General features: G+C 41.3%; 1 protein-coding gene across 2 annotated transcripts in view; it reads left to right on the forward strand.

The window, feature by feature from the left end:
* RAD50 (RAD50 double strand break repair protein) overlaps nucleotides 1–22,973 on the forward strand; it is a 66,288-nt gene that overhangs the window by 20,854 nt on the left and 22,461 nt on the right. For both annotated transcript variants that reach the window (XM_070739301.1, XM_070739303.1), the window contains exons 11-22: nucleotides 500–706; nucleotides 1,279–1,461; nucleotides 2,878–3,035; nucleotides 7,235–7,410; nucleotides 9,087–9,324; nucleotides 10,327–10,516; nucleotides 11,542–11,668; nucleotides 15,395–15,588; nucleotides 15,783–15,893; nucleotides 18,331–18,423; nucleotides 18,531–18,644; nucleotides 22,092–22,219. In XM_070739301.1, coding sequence (XP_070595402.1) covers nucleotides 500–706; nucleotides 1,279–1,461; nucleotides 2,878–3,035; nucleotides 7,235–7,410; nucleotides 9,087–9,324; nucleotides 10,327–10,516; nucleotides 11,542–11,668; nucleotides 15,395–15,588; nucleotides 15,783–15,893; nucleotides 18,331–18,423; nucleotides 18,531–18,644; nucleotides 22,092–22,219 — 1,919 coding nt within the window. The remainder of the gene's footprint in view (nucleotides 1–499; nucleotides 707–1,278; nucleotides 1,462–2,877; nucleotides 3,036–7,234; nucleotides 7,411–9,086; nucleotides 9,325–10,326; nucleotides 10,517–11,541; nucleotides 11,669–15,394; nucleotides 15,589–15,782; nucleotides 15,894–18,330; nucleotides 18,424–18,530; nucleotides 18,645–22,091; nucleotides 22,220–22,973) is intronic.

Here is a 22,973-nt window from a genome sequence, read left to right on the forward strand (position 1 = left end):
GCACAATTGCCAAATTAAGCATTAATTCTTTAATTTGATGTCATCCTAGCCCATTTAGTTACACAGGAATTCACTTGCATGGGACTAATTTTGTTTTAGTGTACTGATAGTCCTTGACTTACAAGAGTTCATTTAGTAACCATTCAAAGTTACAACATTATTGAAAAAGTGACATGACCATTTTTCATACTTGCATGATCACTTGGTCATGTGATCAAAATTCAGACACTTTGCAATTGATTCATATGTATGACCTGGGATCATGCGACCACCTTTTGCAACCTTCTGGCAAGACAAAGTCAATGGGGAAGCCAGATTCACTTAATAACCATGCTACTAACTGCTGTGATTCACTTAATAGCTGTGGCTGGAAAGGTTGTAAAATGGGCCAAAACTCGTTTAACAAATGTCTCACTTAGCAACATAAATTTTGGGATCAATTGTGGTCGTAAGTAGAACCTTAGTTTAAATAAACTGGTTTTATCTTTTTTTTTTCCAGAAAGAATTTGGCAAGAAGGAAACAATGAAGCAGAAACAAATTGATGAAATAAGGGATAAAAAAACTGGACTTGAGAGAACTATTGTCCTAAAGTCAGATATTCAGAATAAGAAACAACTTGAAGTAAAGAATTTAAAACATGAATTACAACAGCTGGAAGGATCCTCAAATCGACTTCTAGAACTGGACCAAGAACTTACAAAAGCAGTAAGCCTTGGTTAACAAACTATATATGCAATAAAACTAAAGAATAAACACAGCTGTTCACATCCATAGTTTGTTTTAAATACCTTCTAAATACATATTCTGAAACTAGTTCTCCCTCGTTTATTCTTTCCAAATAGGAAGGTAATATACTCACAGCTTCCCCATGCAGCCCAATTCAAAGCAGGCCATGCATTCCCCTTTGATGATGAAATGTGAAGAAGGTGCCACCAAAATATCTTCTTATTTATCACCTTGTTAAATGTCAGATATCCAAACAGAACAAAAGAGGCTATTTTGGTATAGCCAGGAGTCTGATCATATCGCCTTTTCCACCTGCATATGTGGAAGAAACTCATCTGTTTGAGAAGGCCACACTTAATGTAGCCCTATTTCTGTATCCAGATGCTTTTTCCATAGGAGAGTGCTATTGTGAGAATGACTGAGAGATGCTTTCTTCTACGGCTACAAAGAATATCCTGTACCTATCGCTAGGATTAGTATTAATTCAGTGAATACAGTTTTATGCATACCTAAATGGAGATAAAAATCTGCTTTCTTTTATTTCCTTTTAGAAACACGAATTAGCTGAAGCTGAGAAAAACTGCAATGTTGAAACCCTAGAAATGGAAATTAAGGAACTGCAAAGAGAAAAGACAAATTTGGACAGTATTCTTCGGAAACTGGATAAAGAGATGGAACAACTGAACCTGAATACTACAATTATAACCCAAATGGATATGCTGAAAAAAGATAAAGTAGTGTATTTTATCAGACATTCCATATATGCTTGAAATATTTAGCACAGATGATGTCAGGTTTGCGTGAAAGCCATAGCTAGCTCCAATGTAATGCTCGACCCATCATTTGGAGTACTCAGATTAACATATTTTCCCACATCCATGAAGTATTAAGTGACATTTTGTTAGAGATGTCATATTGGCACATCTGGGGAACCCCAAATCTGAAAGCTTCCAGGGTTTCCCCCACCTAAAGGAATGTTCAAGTCCCTGCCTAAAACCCACATGTCCATCAAATTGTCTAATCAAAGTGCCATCTAAACTGGAGATGCCTCCCAGCTCCAGCCTCCCAGGTGCAGAGCAAGATGTCCTTAACCCTCTGAGAAAGGAATGTTATTATGACTATATATCTCCCATGCTCTACACAATCTCCCCCTCCCTCCCAACAACTAGCACAGTGATGGCAAACCTTTTTCGGCTTGGGTGTCAAAAGGGTGCATGTGTGCATGCCTATACCCAAAATGCAATGCCCTGCGCATGTGCATGGACTCCCCCTCCAGTGCATGTGCATAGGCCTTGCTAAAGCCCCTTGACTTCCAGTAGACCCATTGGGCTGTTTTTCACTCTCCCCAGGGTTCAGGAAAGCCTCCTGGAGTCTGGGGATGGTGAAAAACCACCCAACAGGCCAATTGGAAGTTCAGAAACGAAAGGAAGTGGAGCTGCCCTATTAAAGAACTCTGGATCAATCTGGAGCTCTGTTTTCAGCTACACATGCCTTCAGGAAAGCCTCCTTGGCTGCAGAAAAAATGGCTGAAGTTCCTGAAGACCTCTGAGCACACAACTGAACTTCCGGTTGGCCCATTAGGCTGTTTTTACCAAGGGAGAGTGAAAATGGCCGAAAAGGAGGCCAAAAATCAACCGGAGCTGGCATAAGTCCTTCGGGATTGGACGGCATAGAAAGATAGGTAGGTAGGTAGGTAGGTAGGTAGGTAGGTAGGAAGGAAGGAAGGAAGGAAGGAAGGAAGGATTAGATAGATAGATAGATAGATAGATAGGATTAGATAGATAGATAGATAGATAGATAGATAGATAGATAGATAGATAGAGCAACACCTAGCGTGCCCTCAAATATGGTTCTGCATGTCACCTGTGGCATGTGTGCCATAGGTTCGTCACCACCGAACTAGCACATACGTGTGAGGGGGACCTTTACCTTTATTTCCCATGCTCTACACAATCCCCCCTCCCCCCTCCCTAATATTCCACAGTAGTAAATATGGCCAGTCTGAAGGCCCAATACAAAAGATGACTTGCAGGCATGACACTTTCTTTATGTAGTTTATTATTACGGTAAGTCTGAGCTAGTTCAATATTTACAGAACAAGAAATACTTTCTTGCATATAAATGATCAAATTATTGCTTCTTTTTTTAAGGCTGACAAAGAAGACCAAATCAGAAAAATCAAATTTAGACACAATGATGAATTAATCTGCTTGTTGGGATTTTTCCCAAACAAAAATCAACTTGAAGATTGGCTTCACTCCAAAGTTAAAGAAATTAATCAGACAAGAGACAAGCTTGCCACGCTCAAGTAAGTATTAATTTTATTTGATGCTGTAGTGAAATGTAGGGATTAACATTAGTTATATTTGTCTTTCACTTTTTGATCATTAGTACAGAATAGAGTCTAAATCAGGGGTGTCAAACTTGTGTTGTCACGGCAGCATCACGTGACATACAGGTAGTCCCCAACTTACGACGTTGATCCGTTTCTACGGGGCGTCGTAAGCTGAATTTCAGTGTAAGTCGGAATATTCCTGATCTTTCTCCATTTCGCTCTAATGCCCGAGGGGGAGGAGGGGGCTGAGCCCCCCACCCTTCCCACAAATTCTCCCCCCCCCCACTACTGACCAGGCTGCGCTGCTGCAGCCTCCAAGGCCATCCACCGCGGAAACCCCATTGCCAGAATGGAGACGGCAGCAGCTTCAAGGGAGCAACAGCCGGTCCTTCCCGGCACTGCAAGCGGGCAGAGTGGACAGAGCCTTGCACATACCCACTTGGTAAGCCCTGCCGCCCAAGAGGGAGGAGAGGGCTGAGCCCCCCACCCTTCCCACAAATTCTTCATCCCCCACCCCGCTACTGACCAACCTGCTTCACTGCAGCCTCCAAGGCCGCCCACCGTGGAGAGCCCCTCACCTGAACGGAGGCGGTGGCAGCGGCGGCTTCGAGGGAGCCGGTCCTTCCCCAGCGCTGCAGGCGGGCAGAGTCTTGCACACACCCGCTTGGGAGGCCTTGCTGCCCCCGGGTTGCACATTGTGATGTAGTTTAGGCGATTAAAGACCCCGCTGCCAAAACCTGGGACGTATGGGGGTCGCTGTCTCCCCCTTCCACCGCGGGAAGCTTGCCAGAGAGGGAGATGTCGTAACGACAAAACATCGTAAGTCGGGGCTGACGTATCCCGGGGACTACCTGTATTGACTTTTTCCCTCTTCACTAATCTAGGCACGGGCGTGGCCAGTGCGTGTTGCATCTGGCCTGTGGCCTGTGAGTTTGACAGCCCTGGTCTAAATAAATATTTAAAAATTATTTTGAATTGCTTTGGGTCTAGGGTTGAAGTAGAGCCCGGGATCTTTGGCAGGCTCAGTCAGCTGCCACTGCCCTCAGGTATCTTCTTCAGCCTCAGCACTGTGGTTCCGCTGAGTGATGTTGCCTCAAGCCTCTAAGCATGGCCAGCCGCCACAGCACAAAGCCCCAGTTACCCCAACTGGGGCCCTGCTGCCTCCAGGGACCTTCACCATCTTTCTCTGACTGCTGACATTGAGAAGCAGCTGCCGGCAGTGCTAGGCCTTCCTCCAAAGGCCACTCTCTCTGTTGTCCAAATCAGGCATGCTGTTACCTAAATAGCTTGCCTGTTCTTGAGAGACCTGGGGAAGAGGAAGAATCTGTACTAGTGGGGTTTCCTGGGATGGCTAGGACTTCCTGGAGCAGCTTTTTTACACTGTGCTGTAGCTCTGGAGTTTTTTGCAGGGGCAAGGAGCCCTTTGAGCAATGCTTTTGGGGCAGCTGAGGCTTCCAGGGGTAGCTATGGCTTCGCGCTGCCACTGCAACTCAGAGGTTTCTTGTAACCCAAGAGTTGCAGTGTACTACCGTGTTTCCCCGATAGTAAGACAGTGTCTTACTTTCTTTTTACCCCCAAAAGCCCCACTAGGTCTTACTTTCGGGGTATGTCTTACATACACCCCCCCTGCCGTTTCCCGCCTCCACTCACCAAATTGACAGGGTGAAGTCGGGAAGACCCAGGGAAGGTTTCTTCGGCCGCCCAGCAGCTGATCTGCTCGGCAGCGCGGCAGCAGCCCTGGCGGCGGTTCCCTCCACTTTGACGGCGCTGGTCCGCTCGCTCGTCCCCGCAACCGACCCGCTTCCCCGACACGCGTCTGGAGGGGAGGAGCCGCTCTGCGCAGTTGGGCAGCCCTGCCTGCCGGAAAGGAGGCGGGCGAAGGAAGGCGCAGCTCCGCCCGCCCGCTCGGCTTGCTTCTACAACTTCGGACCAGCGCCGTCCTTCGCCTCGCATTTCCGGGTTGGCGAGCCTGGATTGTTTTTCCTGCGAGCGCTGGTCCCCGCTAAGCCTTCTGCGCCTGACTCGGCGAGGCGAGAGGGAAGAAGGAGAAGCGCAAGTGGATGCGGAGCGCCCGGGAGGCATTTATCCATCCTTCGCTCCGCATCCACTTGCACTTCTCCTTCTTCCCTCTCGCCTCGCTGAGTCAGGCGCAGAAGGTTTAGCGGGGACCAGCGCTCGCAGGAAAAAACAATCCAGGCTCGCCAACCCGGAAATGCGAGGCGAAGGACGGCGCTGGTCCGAAGTTGTAGAAGCGAGCCGAGCGGGCGGCCGGAGCTGCGCCCTCCTTCGCCCGCCTCCTTTCCGGCAGGCAGGGCTGCCCAACTGCGCAGAGCGGCTCCTCCCCTCCAGACGCGTGTCGGGGAAACGGGTCGGTTGCGGGGACGAGCGAGCGGACCAGCGCCGTCAAAGCGGAGGGAACCGCCGCCAGGGCGCCGCGAACTGCTCCAACGCCTCCCTCGCTTTTAGTACCGTGTTTCCCCGAAAGTAAGACATATGTCTTACTTTCAGGGTATGGCTTATATTAGCCGACCCCCCTGAAACCCCCCATATGTCTTACAATTGGGGGGGTCTTACTATCGGGGAAACACGGTAACAAGCCCCCGAGTGGCAGCGTATTCTTTCCCTGGCCTTCCTGAGCTCCTCATTTTTCCAACTTTCATGTAGCTTGTATTAGACCTCTTAGGGCCTCCCCCCGCCTTCTCTGTTCCCCCATACACGCTCTTTACCTGAGACTCCATCTACTTCCCATTTAATTTAATGATCTGTGCATCTGGAGTTATGAAAACAACCATGCGTACTTGTACTGCTGCTGCTAAGCTTTGCAGTCATGTGACATTACGTTGCATTATGACAGCATTGCTTAGTGACCGAAATTCTAGATCCAATTGTGGTTGTAATTTGAGGACTACCTGTAATTTTTATTTTTTCTCTCTTTTCTATTTTTCTTTTTCTGCACTTTCCAATTTTTCTTTTCTTTTTTCTTTTAGTTTGTATTAGGGTTTTTTTTGTAAATCTTCAATAAATTATTTTTAATAAAAAGAAAATTAAGCAATAATGAGACCAGGCTAAGTGGCTTGAATTAGAGCATTCATTATATCATGGTACCATCAGAGAGAGTGCATTTAATTGAATTAAATTGGAAGTGGCCAATGTTTGGTTAACATTAGAAAAATCTAAAAAAGCTCTACAGTCTAGTCTCTTGCCACAAAGTCCAACAGAGAGTTGGGGAGACGGGAAACAGATAACTTGTCTTCGGTAGATCTGAAAGTTAAAGAAATTTGCTTGAGTGAAGGCTGTTTCTTAGTGATCCCAGCATGTGGTTATTTTAACCTTAAATCATAACAAAACTTTGATGAAGGAAGTAGATGAGACAGATTCAGGGTAGGGATGTAGAGAATCAGACTCGGAGGTCTGGCGGTACGGCAGCTGTGGTAGACCTGTAGAATATGGCAAATCATATGATTCACTGTTTGGGTTACTGAGTGATATAGGAGGGAGAAGGATTGTATCCACTGGGTTTATCAAATAAATTTTACAAGTACATATATGATTGGGAGGGTTATTCTTTGTGTTAAAGTTAAAAATGTTTGTGTATGCCATTTGACCTCCCTAAAATTTGAACCATTTCGTCTGAGTATTATTCTCTTTTAAACAAAAGTATCTATTCCTTTCAGGTTATAAACTCATTTAAGGTTATAAACTCATTTAAGCATAAAAAGTGTGTTTTTTAAATTAAAGTATGATTTTTTTCATTAGTTTTTGATAATATCCATGTTGGGAAAATTACAATTATGGTTAAACCCCAAACTAAGATAAGAACTTGATTTACAAAATAACTCTATTTCTTGATTCATACAAAAAGGAAAATTATGGGCGAGGTATCATAGAAATTAAGGAAGTTACTGATATGCTGAAATAGAGAAACAAATACACGAAGCCATAATAAAATCATATAGAGGGTGGATTCTAATATTGTTTGAAGTAAGCCATGCATACATTCCACAGCAATCTAAGTAACAGAGATAGATTGAGTTGCTTTGAATTGATGAACATCATTTGGTAGTCAAATGCCCACATGTTTTAAAAGCTTCCTTTTGAAAAGAACCAGAAAATCAAATCACTGATTAAAAAAAACCAAAACCTTAGTTCTGATTATAATGCTTATGTTTCAGCAAAGAACTTGTTTCAGCAGAACAAAACAAAAGTCATATTACTACCGAACTAAGGAAAAAGGAGGAACAATTGTCCAGATATGAAGAAAAGCTTTTTGAAGTCTGTGGAAGTCAAGACTTTGAAAGTGATCTTAATAAACTGCAGCATGATATTGATAAAACATCCAAGCAGCGAGGCAAGTCCATATAACTCCTTCCCAATCCCATATGCTACAAAAATTTTCAAATTTTTCTTATGTACTTGTTTATATTCATTAACTTTCTAAATTTTAAACAATATCAGGAACTGTATTCATAGTTGAGATGGAGGTCAAAATAGGAAAATGGGCAATTAAGAGGAACCACTGCATTAATTATTGCCCGATATTTTAAATATATTTACTAATAACTAATTTTGTCAGGTTAACAGGCACTTAAGTTGTCATTCTTTAAACATAAGCTCTCATAAAAGGGGGGAGTAAATTGTAACTGTAAAATTGAGCTTAAATCTTCTGCATTTATGAGAAATAAGGGGAAACTGATGTGAGTACCAGCAGAAAGTTAGTTACAGTATTACTAACTGTAGTTACTTTCCTACTATCTTTGTTTGGGGAAAGTCAAGAGAAATTACAAGGAGGTGCTTGTTGTTATTATTGTTGTTAGTTGCAAAGTCATGTCTGACCCATTGCGACCCCATGGACAACGTTCCTCCAGGCCTTCCTGTCTACCATCCGCTGGAGTTTATTTAAACTCACGCCGACTGCTTCAGTGACGCCATCCAGCCACCTCATTCTCTGTTGTCCCCTTCTTCTTTTGCCCTCAATCTTTCCCAGCATTGGGGTCTTCTCCAGTGAGTCCTTCCTTCACATTAGGTGGTCAAAGAATTTGAGTTTCATCTTCAGGATCTGGCCTTCTAAAGAGCAGTCAGGGTTGATCTCCTCTTAATAATTGCAATTGTAATTGTGGTTTTGGCTGCCACGGTTTGATGGGCTTGTAGTCCAAGGGACTCTTCTCCAGCACCATAGTTCAAAGGCTTCAATTCTTTGGCGCGCAGCCTTTCTGAGGTGCTTAATAGCCCGCAATCCTCAAAGTACCTAGATTGCCATCGCTAAGTAATGTGGTCATTTGACATTGCATTTTACAACTACATTTGTTAATGATGAACATTCTGATTCCAGTTATCTTGTTTTTTTTATTATTGATTTGATTTGACTTGATTTGATTTGATTTGATTTGATTTGTATGCCGCCCCTCTCTGTAGACTCGGGGCAGCTAACAACAGTAAAAAGACAATATGAACAAATCTAATATTAAAAGTAATGTAAAAAACCCCAATTTAAGAAACCAATCATACATACAGACATACCATGCATAAATTTTATAAGCCATGGGGAAGGGAATATCTCAATTCCCCCATGCCTGACGACAGAAGTGGGTTTTAAGGAGCTTACGAAAGGCAAGGAGGATGGGGGCAACTCTGATATCTGGGGGGAGTTGGTTCCAGAGGGTCGGGGCCACCACAGAGAAGGCTCTTCCTCTGGGTCCCGCCAAACGACATTGTTAACTTGTTAACTATCTTGTTAACCAAAGGCTACCTGGAATATTCAGTTGGAAAGGAAATGCAACTCCTAATGTAAATCTTGAATGTAAGAAATATTCTGGCTTTCAGCCTATGTTTTTACTGATTTAACTTTGCTGTTCCTCTTTGCTTTGATAATAAATTGCTTTGAAGGGTATTTTGTAAGTAGGTACAAATGAACTCAATCATTAATAAGAGAGGTTAATCCTCTTTACCAAAAATAATGTGAGAAATGATACTTTATAAAACTCTATCTTCCCACTGTCTTATAAAAGCATTTGTTTTCCAATACAGCAATGCTTGCAGGAGCCACAGCAGTTTATTCACAGTTCATCACGCAACTAACAGACGAAAGCCAGTCATGTTGCCCGGTGTGTCAGAGGGTCTTTGAAACAGAGGCAGACCTGCAAGATGTCATAAATGATCTTCAAGCCAAACTGCGCCTTGCTCCAGACAAACTGAAGACGACGGAATCCGAACTTAAGAAAAGGGAGAAGAAACGTGATGATATGATTTCTTTGAAACCTATCAGGTGAAGCAGGAGTCACAATGTTCTACACCAGTGATGGTGAACCTGTTTTTGCCAGGATGCCAAAAGGGTGCATGCGCACACCCATAATGTAATGTCTTTCCAACCACGCATGTATGCACAACCCCAATCCTGCACTGCTCCCTCCCCAGGGCTCACTGAAGCCTCCAGAGCCTGTAGAGAGCGAAAAACTGACCCAGCGGCCCAACCAGAAGTTTGGAAACAAACTTCCGTTTGCATTGTTGGGCCATTTTTTGCCATCCAGAGGCTTTCCTGAAGCCTGGGAAAGGCGAAAACAACCTTCCATGACCAATCGGAAGGCCGAAAATCAGCTGGGCAGTTCATACATGCACATTGGTGCTGACGTAGGGCAATGCCTCACGTGCCGGTGGATATAGCTCCACGTGCAACTTGTGGCACCCATTCCACAGGTTCGCCACCACAGTTCTATGCTTTGAAAAGTGAATGGTGTTTTCAGGAAAAGCCATGTTTTGATATGTGCAAATTAAAGGGGTTTCCTGTCTTATCAAGCAGTAACATCCTCCTTTGTTTCCATCATAAAATAATACAGTGACTTAGATAATGAATTGTCCTTCTCGACAGCCTCAGCGACTATGCGGTTGTGAAGGACAGAGGGGCAGATTTGGCTCAGGAAGAAACAGTAGACAGATTATTCATCCCCCCACCTCTTTTTCAAATATGCCATGAGGAGAATTCCACACAGGGAAAAGAAAGATTTAGAACAGGGGTGTCAGCTCTTGTCATCAAGTGACATATCGGGACTTACCCCCCCCCTTCACTAAATTGGGGGCGGGCGTGGCCAGCACGTGACACATCCGGCTCATGGGCTGTGAGTTTGACACCCCTGATTTAGGACATCACAATCAATACAAACATAATTTTGGCATTCAGACTAGAATCCCAAATATAGTGGTATTAAAGTTGACTTTAGGACTTAACAGAGAAGAATATGCCATGTATATTTATTTTCTGTTTCTTACAAAGACAAACAGTATCTGAACTCCATGAAAAGGATATACCTGAGTTGAGAAACAAGCTACAGGTCCTCAACAGAGAGATTCAAAGGCTTAAAGCTGATATAGAAGAACAGGAAACACTCTTGGGTACTGTGATAACAGAGGAAGAAAGTGCAAAAGCATGTCTGCAGGATATTACACTTATGGAAAGGGATCAGGTAAGGATACTTTTTAACAGATTGCACACTTCTTTTATCACACTTTATGGGCAAAGTGGCAATGTCTGTTGGAAAAGAATGTCTCTTCCATTAGCTTTTTACCCCAAATGGTCACATAATACAGTGTTTCCCAGCCTTGGCAACTTGAAGATATTTGGATTTCAACTCCCAGAATTCCCCAGCCAGAAACACTGACATAATAGGAAGGAATCCTTGAACTGAGGTTGCAGGGAACACCTGTGTAAATATGTTATGCTTATCTGCAATATTCTGAAACCCCAGGCTTAAACTTAAGATGCAGATCCTTGAGTTACCACAGTTCACTTAGCAGCCATTTAAAGTTATGACATAACCCCCACTCCAGTACTTACGACACAGTCCCGAAGTTACAAATGTTGTGGTACCATGGCAGTCTTTCACACTTATGAATCACGGCAATAGCACTGCAACATGCACCCTGCCTATTTCTCTCCCCCCCACACCCTCTACAGGTACTGGGCCTGTAGAGATTCACTCCGAGTCCACGGAGAGGGGTGGCATATAAGTCCAATAAATAAATAAACAATCTAGACAGCCGTCAGTTCCTTTGTCTACTTTGGTGCATTTGCAGAAAACAAAGGCCTAAAGTAGTGTGAGATCACACGAGATGAGTATCATGAGATCTCCCACAACAGTACTTTAAGCCTCAGTTCTGCACCAATTCTGGACGAAGAGCATTTGCAAGACGATGAGACTGAGTTTCTGGAAGTGATTGAGGGGGGATGTGACCGATTGTAAATGGAAGCTGGTTGCCAAGTACCCAGATTATTTATTTATTTAATTAGACTTCTATGAGACCCAATACCTTGATTATGATCATGTGATCATCTGGTGGCAGAACTTTTAACAACCAATCATAACTAATATTTGTTCAGCACCATTGTAACTTCAAGTGATTGCTGCACAAATGGTCGCACATCATGTATGACTCATGTTAAGCAGCTCAGGATTCTCAGCATTTTCCTTCTGGTTTTTTCCCCCCCCAGATTGATCTAAAGGATGTTGAAAGAAAAATTGCTCAGCAGGCTGCTAGGCTCCAGGGAGTGGATTTGGGCCGAACTCTTTTGCAAGTGAGCCAAGAGAAACAGGAAAAAAAACATCAGTGGGACACAGGTGATGGCATAAAAGGAAAAATTATGTTTTCATAATTAAAACTGTGTTCCTTAACTGTTTGTTTCCTATGCAAAATCCTTAAAGTCATTTTTTTACAATTACAGTACAGTGATCCCCCGGGTATTGCGATCCCGATCATTGCGAAACGGCTATATGGCGATTTTTAAACCCGGAAGTACAAACACCATCTGCGCATGCGCACCCTTTTTTTCTATGGGCACGCATGCGTAGATGGTGCCGGGCAGATCAGCTGCTGGGCGGCTTCCCTGGGTCTCCTCTTGCTGGCAGGAGGGCGAGAAGCCCCCCCCCAGCACCCGCTCGCCCGCCGTTCACCCGGCTCGCTCGCCGCTCGCCTGCCCTTCGCCCGGCCACCCGTTCGCTCGCTGCTCGCCCGCCGTTCGCCGCTCGCCCGCGGAAGTTCGCCTTTGACTTCGGGACTCAGTTGGGAAGCCGCGCGGCTGTTTTAAAACGTCGCCGCCGGCATGTCCCGAAGCCAAACGAACCCGGGTGGCCGGGCGAGCAGCAAGCGAACGGCGGGTGGCCGGGCGAAGGGCGGGCGCGCGGGCAGGCAGGCGGCGGACAAGCGGCGGGCGCGGCAGCAGCGAGGAGTTTGCGTGGGCGGCGGGGAAACCCCAATCTTCGGCTCCTCGCTGCTGCGGCGGAAGTAAAAACACCATCTGCGCATGCGCAGATGGTGTTTTTACTTCCGCAGCGCTACTTCGCGGAACCCCTGGGTTCCGTTCCAGGGGTCCTGGAACGGAACCCTCGCAATGATCAGGGGATCACTGTAATGGAATCATGGAATCATTTTCCCCCAAAGAAGCTATTTATTTGTTTATTAAATTAAATTTAAATTTTGTAAGCTTCTTAAAACCCACCTCTGCCGTCAGGCATGGGGGAACTGAGATATTCTTTTCCCCTAGGCCTTACAATTTATGCATCGTATGTTTGTATGTATGTTTGGTTTTATAATAAGGGGTTTCTTAGTTGTTTAGTATTGGATTGTTACATGCTGTTTTTTATCACTGTTAGCCGCCCCGAGTCTGCAGAGAGGGGCGGCATACAAATCCGATAGATAGATAGATAGATAGATAGATAGATAGATAGATAGATAGATAGATAGATAGATAGATAGATAGATAGATAGATGCTGCCCATCTCATGATTTGAAATATCAGTAAATAATCCACTATTTAGTTTAAAAGTTGCTGTATTAAATTAAAAATGTAAGGAAGAAGTGATATTTATGTTACTTTGAGCTCCCAAAGAAAAGGTAGGATAGAAATAATTACAGTTACAAGTGCACAGCTAAAATTAAAATTTGTCCTTACTTTCACTAATAAAAATAATATTATTAACAAATATATTTTTCTTAACTCAGTAATGGCAAACCTCTGGCACAGGTGCTACAGGCATGGAGCCATATCTGCTGGCACGCGAGTCGTTTCCCTAGCTTAGCTTCAGCACATATGTGTGCACCAGCCAGCTGATTTTTTTGCTTGCCTGAAGGCTCTGGGAGGGCATTTTTGGCTTCCAGAGGGATTCCAAGGGGGTAGGGGAGGTCGTTTTTGCCCTCCAGAGGCTTCAAAGGACGCCTCTGGAGCTTGGAGAGGGTGAAAAATGGGCCTACCAGGCCCACCAGAAGTGGGGAAATGGGATGTTTCGGGCTTCGGGGAGGGGGGGGAGGCAATTTTTGTCCTCCACAGGCATTGAATTATGGGTGTGGGCACTCGCGCAGGCATGATAGTGTGTGTGCACGTGCTGTCGGCACCCAAATGAAAAAAGGTTCGCCATCACTGTCTTAACTCAAATATTGGAAACTCTCTTACAGGGCTCAGTTTCTTTATTTCCAGGAGTTTTTCCCAATTTTTAAAACTTACAAGTATAATGACATAATTTTAAAAAAATCAGAGTTCAATTATTTTTGATGTACATAATATAATTAATTTAGGTCATTAAAATCCCTGTTGTTTCAATTAAATGTAATAATTACAATCTAAATTTAATCTGAAGGTATCTCTATTAATTTATTTCCAAACAACCACGTACTATATGCATCAGAATAAATTAGTTGTTAATCAAATCTTATCAATGTGTTGTCCTTGTAGCTGAAGTTTCGTATGAGAGCTAACAATTGAAATAGAGTACTGGCAGTCCCTGCTTAACGACTGCCTGGTTTAATGACCATTCCAACTTACAACAGCATTGAAAAATAACTTTATGACTGGTCCTTGCACCAATGACTGTCATAATATCCCCATGGTCACAAGATTTAGATTCTGGCATTTCATGATCCATGGGCATTTTATACCATTGCAGCATCCTGTAGCACAGTGTTTCCCAACCTGGGCAACTTGAAGATATCTGGATTTCAACTCCCAGAATTCCCCAGCCAGCATTCGCTGGCTGGGGAATTCTGGGAGTTGAAGTCCAAATATCTTCAAGCTGCCAAGGTTGGGAAACACTACTGTAGCACATGACCTGATTACCATTTGTGTGCTTCATAGCCAATTTCCGATAAGTAGAGTCGATGGAGAAGCTGGCAGTAAAATCACAAGTTGTGATCAGGGGATGTCTTGCTTAACAACCACAGGTGATTTATTTAACAATCACAATGGAAGTGATTCCCTAACTTTGTTATAGTCAGGAGGTGTCTTGTAGTAATGGAGTTGCTCATCCCAGTTTTGGCAAGCAAGAACTACCTGTAGTGCTATATTTCTAAGCAAGCAAAGCCTTTAAGTATGACTGTGCAACACTTGAACTTAACTCAAATGTGTTGCTTTCAAGAGGCAACTGGACTTTCTGGTTTTTCTTGGAAGGTATTTCACTTCTCGTCCAAGAGCCAAGGTGGCACAGTGGGTAGAGTGCAGTACTGCAGGCCACTAAAGCTGACTGCTAGATCTGCAGGTCAGCAGTTCAAATCTCATAACCGGCTCAAGGTTGACTCAGCCTTCCATCTTTCCAAGTTGGGTTAAATGAGGACCCGGATTGTGGGGGCAATAGGCTGGCTCTGTTAAAAAGTGTTATTGCTAACATGTTGTAAGCCGCCCTGATTTTAAGGAGAAGGGCGGCATAAAAAAATCAAATAAATAAATAAATAAGATTTATACTCCTTTCAGACAGCTGGTCATTTGCATTCTTTTAACGAGTGGTTAAGGCCACCTGGAAGTTTACCTGTGTGGAGCCTTCTTGGAACTGCTGAACCACCTGGAGATAGATTATGTTGTATCCCTCCCTCTGTTGAGAGAACACAAAGAGATGTCCTCTTTGACCTCTCTTTCAAACCTTCTGTTCCCCACCATCCATTCTGAGCTGAAGAAGCTTTTTGGATGAAAAGGGAAACATCTTCAAAGAAAAACCAGAAAGTCCAGTTACCTCTTGAAAAAGTATCTTTGGGACAGCCATGACCTGGATGACTGAGAAATACCATAGACTTTGAAAACATGTCCTGGGGTGTGACAGAGTAAAGCATTGCACGTGTTCGCAACTCCTAATATGAAACACATATTTTCCTCTTTAAGTATCTAGATATATTTCGTCCACATTTGAAACTCTGTACTTGATCATTCTGGTTCAGATTCAAAAATGTGCTTAAGGAATCGCAGGCCAGGTGCCCATATACTCTACTACACATTTATGCCATCGTGATTTCAGACGGAATTTCATCCAAGTTATTGCATTCTTTCCTATTTTTTCAAAACTGACTCCCTTTCATTCTGCTTGCAGTTACTAGCAAAATTGAACTGAAGCAGACACTCAAGCAAGACCAACAAAATCAAGTCCAGCATTTAAAGTGCACAGTAAATGAACTCAAAGCTGAGAAACTTCAGATTTCCAGCAGCATGCAGCGTCGACAGCAACTTGAAGAACAGACTGTAGAATTAACAACTGAGGTGCAATCATTAAACAGAGAGATCAAGGTAAGATAACGAATGAATATCAGGACTATCATTGCTGTGCCTCTCTTGTTTTCAGTTTTGTTCCGCTTTATACATTTGGTCAAATAATCAGAAGACTGCTACATGTATGTAAAGGTAAAAAGCAGATTTCTAAAACAAAAAATATAATAATAATAACCCCCATAGTTACGTGCTTTTTTTTCTTTTCTTTTCAGGAAGCAAAGGAACAGTTATCTCCTTTGGAAACAACTTTGGGAAAATTACAAGAAGAAAAAGAAGAATTGTCGAACAAAAAAAATACAAGATACAAAATAACACAAGAGAAGGTTGGCTGCTGGCCCTGAGTTGGTTTTTTATATATATACTGTATACTGTATATACTGTGTATGTGTGTGTGTGTATATATATATATATATATATATATATGTCACATGTTTTTTTGCTGAATTTGAAAATTAAGGGAGACTAGGATAGATCTATTTCGGCCTTATTTTGGCCTCATCAGCTAGCCATACCCACTGGGGCTTGAACCTGCAACCTTTGCCTTGTAAGGCAGAGAATTATGCTCTAGGCTACAGTATCCAATCCCTTCAGCTCTGCACCAGGGAAGGGTTACATATATACTGTGTATGTGTATATATACATATATATATATATATATATATATATATATATATATATATATATATATATATATATATATTTACTTATTTACTTATTTATTTATTCCACCTTTTTTTCAAAAAAAAAATTCAAAAATAGTTTTTATTATATTACAAAGGTTAAAAAGGAAGAGCAAGTATATATTATTTTACATCGCTATTTCAAAACATAATCATACTTACATAATCATTGTGCTTAACTTCTTAATTATTTTGTACAAGTGTTTCATGTCATTTCAAAGCATAAACATCGTTATGCCATCATTGAGATTAAATTCTAAACTTTCTATACAAATACTTTATACAATACTGCCCTTTATTGGTCCGTTCCCCCCCTTTGAACTGTTTTGTAACAGTTCCAAATTTCTTTTAAGTATTAGTGTGCGGCATATGGCGGCCACGGTTCTTGAAAGTTTTGTTCTGTCATACACTCTATCTAGGATCAGTTTGGATTGAACTTAATATCAAATCATTTGATGATTTTCAGAACATAGTGTTTATTCACTATCATCGTTATTCTAATGTATCTTCTTATTTTAGTTTTAATTTTTTCTCTTTTTTCCTTGTTTCTACCCATTCATAAAATTTATTCCAAATTTCATAATATTTTGAGTCTTCTTTGTTTTTGAGTTTTTGGGTTAGTCTGTCCATTTCTGCACAATCATATATTTTTTTAATATTTTCTCTTTCTGATGGTGTTTCTTCTTTTTTCCAGTTTTGTGCTATTGTAATTCTTGTGGCTGTGATTATGTGTTGAATCAGATAGTAATGATCTTTTTTGAGTTTTTGATCTATTATGCCCAAATATTTATTCCACTTCTGTGCTGCCCAATCCCAAAGGACTCAGGACGGCTTACAACAACAATAAAAAATACAATATACATAGATACAAAGTGATAAAAAGAAGGAAATAAAATGTAGGAAATTTATTTTTTGGTTATTGGTTATGTTTTGGTTATTTTTTTCTTTTTTGGTTTTAAAGCATGACAACCACTTAAATCAGCCCCAACACTATCTTACAGTTAAACTAAAATTCAAAATCTCTTTCTCATCATTTTCACAATTTTTTAAATGCCTCCCTTAATTTTCCCTTATAGAAGCAATCTACTCCAAACACAGCCTCTGGTCTGAAGTGAGCTATTGCATTCTCTCCATTCTTCACAAACATAAAATACTCTTTACTGATAACTTCAGCCTTGGTTAGAACTATTGTGGAAATGTATGGTTGCAAAAATGCTGTCTTATTCTTGCTGTATCACAAATAATGTGGCTTAAAATGCATCTTATCTTCAAAAGAAGAAGACTGCCCCCATTATAACTTCTTGAATTGGTACAGAATTATATGGTTCTGCACTTAGAAGCTTGAAGCTATCACAAGTGAAGGTGTTCAGAGATTAGTTTCAAATTGGGTTGCCAGGGATTTGGGGTCCATACTGCAACTGCCATTTGGAAGTACCCTAGATCCTCAACCTCTGAAGGAAATGAAAGCAGACTACAGGAATCACTAGACAGTTCCTACAGTGAAGAGTGGCAAGAAATTAAATCCTTCAACTACATATTAGAATGGAAGAAAAGAAGCATCTGCCTTAACCATTTGAAGAAAGGTGTTTCTTCATTACTTAATGCAAAATTTCTGTTTTAAAATATTTGCTTAGCTTTAATATTAATCCATTGCATAATAGCTATGGAACAGGAAACATTTTTCTGTGCTAAAGATTATTAGAAAATGAGTTAAGAATAAATTGTCAGTTCTACAATTATAAAACTGTCAGGCATCTACACTTGAAATGGTACTTGCCCCCTCCACAAACATTACAAAAGGGCGGGGATGAAAATAACCAGACACCTATGGATCTTCACAATAATCTTTGCAAAAATCACAGTTGACCCATAAGGAAAAATAAACATTTTATTTCCTTCAATCTGTGGAACATGTTACAAATTTCATATTGCTTCTCTTTAAAACATTCTGGCCTAATTAAAGTAAGGTGCAGTTAGAACCTACAGTGTTTTGTAATATATATTACTTGAACAATATTGGCTATTGATTAATATATTTATATTTCTTAGAATGAAGCATACTTCTTATGTATTTTAACAGATAAATGACATTAAAGAAAAAGTTAAAAATATCCATAATCACATGAAAGAGATTGAGAATTATATCCAAGGAGGGAAAGAAGAATACAAGCAGGTAATTAGCAAAAGGCTAATAAATAATAACAATTTTCAAAAAGTTTCATCACAAGATTTTACATGAAACTTTGAACTGTAAAATGTTTATTTATTTTTCATTTGCAGCAAAAGGAATTTGAACTGGACGAAGTCACACTTCAGCTAGCAGATTGTGAGAAAAAGAAAGAGAAGATAAATAAAGAAATGGGAACAATTAGGCAAGATATTGATACACAAAAGGTACCTTTATCTCCTCCACTAATCTAATAGTATAACAATATAGATTGTGTATAGTGTCTTCTACATTTTCGTAATACTTTAATCTGAAATGTTAATAGACAAAAACTACTGTGATATCTTACATTCCATTTTATCATATTACTATTCGGCTTAATAAAATGATATGATTTAACTTGGGACTTTATAATGTAATTGAGTAGTGATTGCAATAAAATCCTCTGGTACTTAAGAAGTAATTAAAATGAAGCAGAAATGCCTCCAATGCTTTTATCATGGGGGTGCAATTTACTAGTAATCTCAAGTACCCAAATACAATAATGCTGTTCTGTCGGGCTCTCTGGTAGAATCCTCCCAAAAATTCACAGGTACAAATTTCAGACACACGTTTGAAAATTCAAAACAATGTTCTTTATAATGAAAATTCACATAAACCAAGCCCTATATAGCAAAGAGTACTCGTCTCCAAACAAACTGGTAATTTGTACAAGTCCCTTATCAGTTCTGTGATACTTAGCTTGCAGCTGTGAGGCAATTCACAGTCCTTCTTCTTTCACAAAGTGAAACACACATTGCTCTGGTTTAGTTTCAAAGCGGGGGAAAATAAGCACACAAAAGGTCAAAGTCAGTAAAGCAATCACGAAACACAATGATCAGATAATCCTCCACAATGGCCAAACCCACAGGCTGCTCTTTATAGCAGCCTCACTAATTACCACAGCCCCACCAACCACAGGTGGCCTCATTTTCTTTGATAATAATCTCTCAGTTGTTGTTGCCTATGCATCTCTCTCTGCATGCATGGCTGTATCATTAACTCTTGTTCTGAATCCAAGGAGGAGCTAGATAATTGATCTCCTTCTGAGCTGTCTGCCACACTCTTCTCCCTGTCACTCATGTCTTCTTGGTCAGAGGAACCTTCATCAGCAGATTCCACTGGGGGGCAAAACAGGCCTACAGCATGTGGATGTCTCCCCTACATCCACAGTCCTTGGGGTAGGAACTGGGCCAGAGCTAACCACAACAAATGCAAAGAAGAAAAGGAATGAATAATACCATTTGGAATCCTGCTCTACCAAAAATTGTTGGCTGATATTCAGTTCTTACATTTCCATCTGTGTTATCTTGATATAAATTGGCAACCAAAATGTTCTGATGCTTAGAAGGAGAGGGCAATAGATGTAAATGTGATAGATAACATGGACTGGTACAACAGGAAAGTCACCCAAAATATTAGATAAGCATTAGAATTTCACTACCAGTTTTGATGGAAACAATAAATGCTGCTTTAACACCAAGCAACGTTAGGAAACAACGAGTGAAGATAGAAAACTAGTATAAATTCAAATGTTTACTAAAGTTGTAAGGATTTATGCCATTACTGAGAGTTATTTCAGAAAATAAACTACAGTATTCCATTTATTGAATGGCAATCATTAGTGCACTAGTTCTCTTCCTTGGAACTTGCTTTATTCTTCACTAGTGAAATCTATTTCTTCTGCAAACCTAAATACAATAGTATGAAATTTTAAAATGATTTATGCTGCTTGGATAAATATACTTCAATGAAGCATTTGGCTGACATCTGCTTGTACAGTGGGACTTGCTTATCTATGTGCTGCCTTATTTGCCTCAAAATCTCTATGGAAAGTCAAGAGTAAGAAAGACTTATTCTGCAGTGGGAGTAATTTTTGCTGATTTAATACACAATTTGATTCTACATATAACTTTCTATGCTGGACATGATTCTTCTTGCACAGTGAGGTATCATTTGGGGAAAAAAGTTTAAGTTCTGGTATCAGTTAAAATAACTTATTGCCTTCGAGTCAGTAACTTTGATTACGGTAGTTTATTTAAAAAGTGGTTTGCCATTGCTTGCTTCCCTGGAGCTGAGAAACAGTCCAAGGTTACAGTGACTAGTCCAAGTTGGTTTTGAGCTTAAGGTGGGACTAGATTTCATAGATTCCCACCTAATGTCTTAACTATTGCAATAATTCACTTAGTGACTACAATTGGGACTGGAGACTAGGTCATTGAGCAAAGCGGTACTTGAGTCCATGTGACTGGAGGAATTTGGCCTCTGTAAATAAATGGATTTTGGCTTGTGGGACATAGAGCTAGGAATATTTCCCCGCCTCTGAAACGTTGTCTGCAGAGGCAGAGATGAAGGGATTTGGAGCTCCAAGCACTCTTCAATTTTGGATGCCAAGGTTCAGGCAGATCCAGAGCTAGATGCCTTTCCCTTCCTGCCTCTTTGGAGCTCTCTCCGTGCATGCTTGAATTTCAATTGTGGCAAGGACCTTTTTCATCCAGCCCCAGAGATGAAAGGGAGTCCTGTTGGCAGATAATCATAGTTTGCAGTTCTCCCTACTGGCTTCCCCATTAACCTTTTGGGAGGTTGGCAGATAATTTTTTTATTTATTTCTTCATTTGTCCAATACACAATACATATGGAAGAGAATAGACATGAAGTAATATATAAAGATAATATGTAAAAATAGAGAAGATATATGAAAGGAAGAAAATATATATGATATATGAGATAAGAGAAAGACAATTGGACAGGGGACAAAAGGCACACTACTGCACTTATGTACGCCCCTTACTGACCTCTTAGGAACCTGGAGAGGTCAATCGTGGACAGTCTAAGGGAGAAATGTTGGGGGTTAGGGGTTGACACTATTGAGTCCGGTAATGAGTTCCACGCTTTGACAACTCGATTGTTAAAGTCATATTTTTTACAGTCAAGTTTGGAGCGGTTAATATTAAGTTTGAATCTGTTGCGTGCTCTTGTGTTGTTGCGGTTGAAGCTGAAGTAGTCATTGACCGGTAGGATGTTGCAGCATATGATCTTGTGGGCAATACTTAAATCGTGTTTTAGGCGCGAATGTTACAAGTTGTGATCACATGACTGTGGGGCACTTGGCAACTGGACATAGGTATGAACAGCCAGATCGCAATCATGTGATCATGGAAGGGGGGGGGGCTGTGTGCAACATTTTGTGGTGGAACTCCTTTATGAGGCATAAACCACCATTTCCAAGGCCATCATAATTTCAAACTGGTGTTAAACGACTGATCATTAAGTGTAGATTAGCTGTTCACCAAAGTAGCTATCTAAAATAACACGGATCTAAAAGATTAATATAAATCTTGCAATGTAAAGACTATTTTTGAAGAGATTCTCAAATTGTAAGGGGACACACCTTTTTTTTAAAGCTAATTCAGTTTATCCATGCAAAATGAGAGCTTTGTCAAACTCTCTCCCACTTTCCCTACACAATTCATGAAATTAAAATTCACTTATCATTTTAAGGGAATTGTACATTGAAATCTTGGAGAGTATCTAAAAACAATTCTTTGTTAACAAAACCCATTGCTTATGTTCTCCTGATTGTAATGGGATAAAATAGTATAGAATAATTCACTTTTCATTTAACTTGCATTTAGATTCAGGAACGATGGTTAGAAGATAATCTTACTTTAAGAAAAAGAAATGAAGATCTAAAAGAAGTCGAAGAGAACATAGAACAGCTTCTGAAGGAAATGGGGGAAATGCAAGTGCCACAGCTGAGAAGGTATATCTTGTTTTATAAAGAAACACAGTTTCTTAAATCAAAGGCATTAGACCTCAAGTATTTGCATTTGAAGTATTTGTTTTAATGTGGTCAAGTATTTTTGTAGTGTCTGCCTAGTGCAGTGATGGCGAACCTATAGCACGGGTGCCACAGGTGGCACGCGGAGTCATATCTGCTGACACGTGAGCCGTTGCCCTAGCTCAGCTCCAACCTGCATGTGTGTGGCGGCCAACTGATTTTTGGCTCACACAGAGGTTCTGAGAGGGCATTTTTGGCTTCTAGAGAGCCTCGAAGGGGGATGGGGGAGGGCATTTTTACCCTCCCCCATCTCCAGGGAAGCCTTTGGAGCCTGGGGAGGGCAAAACACGAGCCTATTAGGCCACCAGAAATTGGGAAACAAGCCGTTTCTGGCCTCCATGGGGATGGGGGAAGCTGTTTTCGCCCTCCCCAGGCATTGAATTATGGGTGTGGGCACTCGGGCATGCATGATAGCATACGCGCATGCTCTTTCAGCACTGACCTAGTGATAGAGGACTCTCTTGTAAACCGACTGTTTTGATTAAATTTTTATTTTTTTATTTATTCAATTTTTATGCCGCCCTTCTCCTTAGACTCAGGGCGGCTTACAACATGTTAGCAATAGCACTTTTTAACAGAGCCAGCATATTGCCCCCACAATCCGGGTCCTCATTTTACCCACCTCGGAAGGATGGAAAGCTGAGTCAACCTTGAGCCGGTGATGAGATTTGAACCA

This window comes from Erythrolamprus reginae, chromosome 2 (assembly GCF_031021105.1).
Source record: "Erythrolamprus reginae isolate rEryReg1 chromosome 2, rEryReg1.hap1, whole genome shotgun sequence".
Lineage (NCBI taxonomy): Eukaryota > Metazoa > Chordata > Lepidosauria > Squamata > Dipsadidae > Erythrolamprus > Erythrolamprus reginae.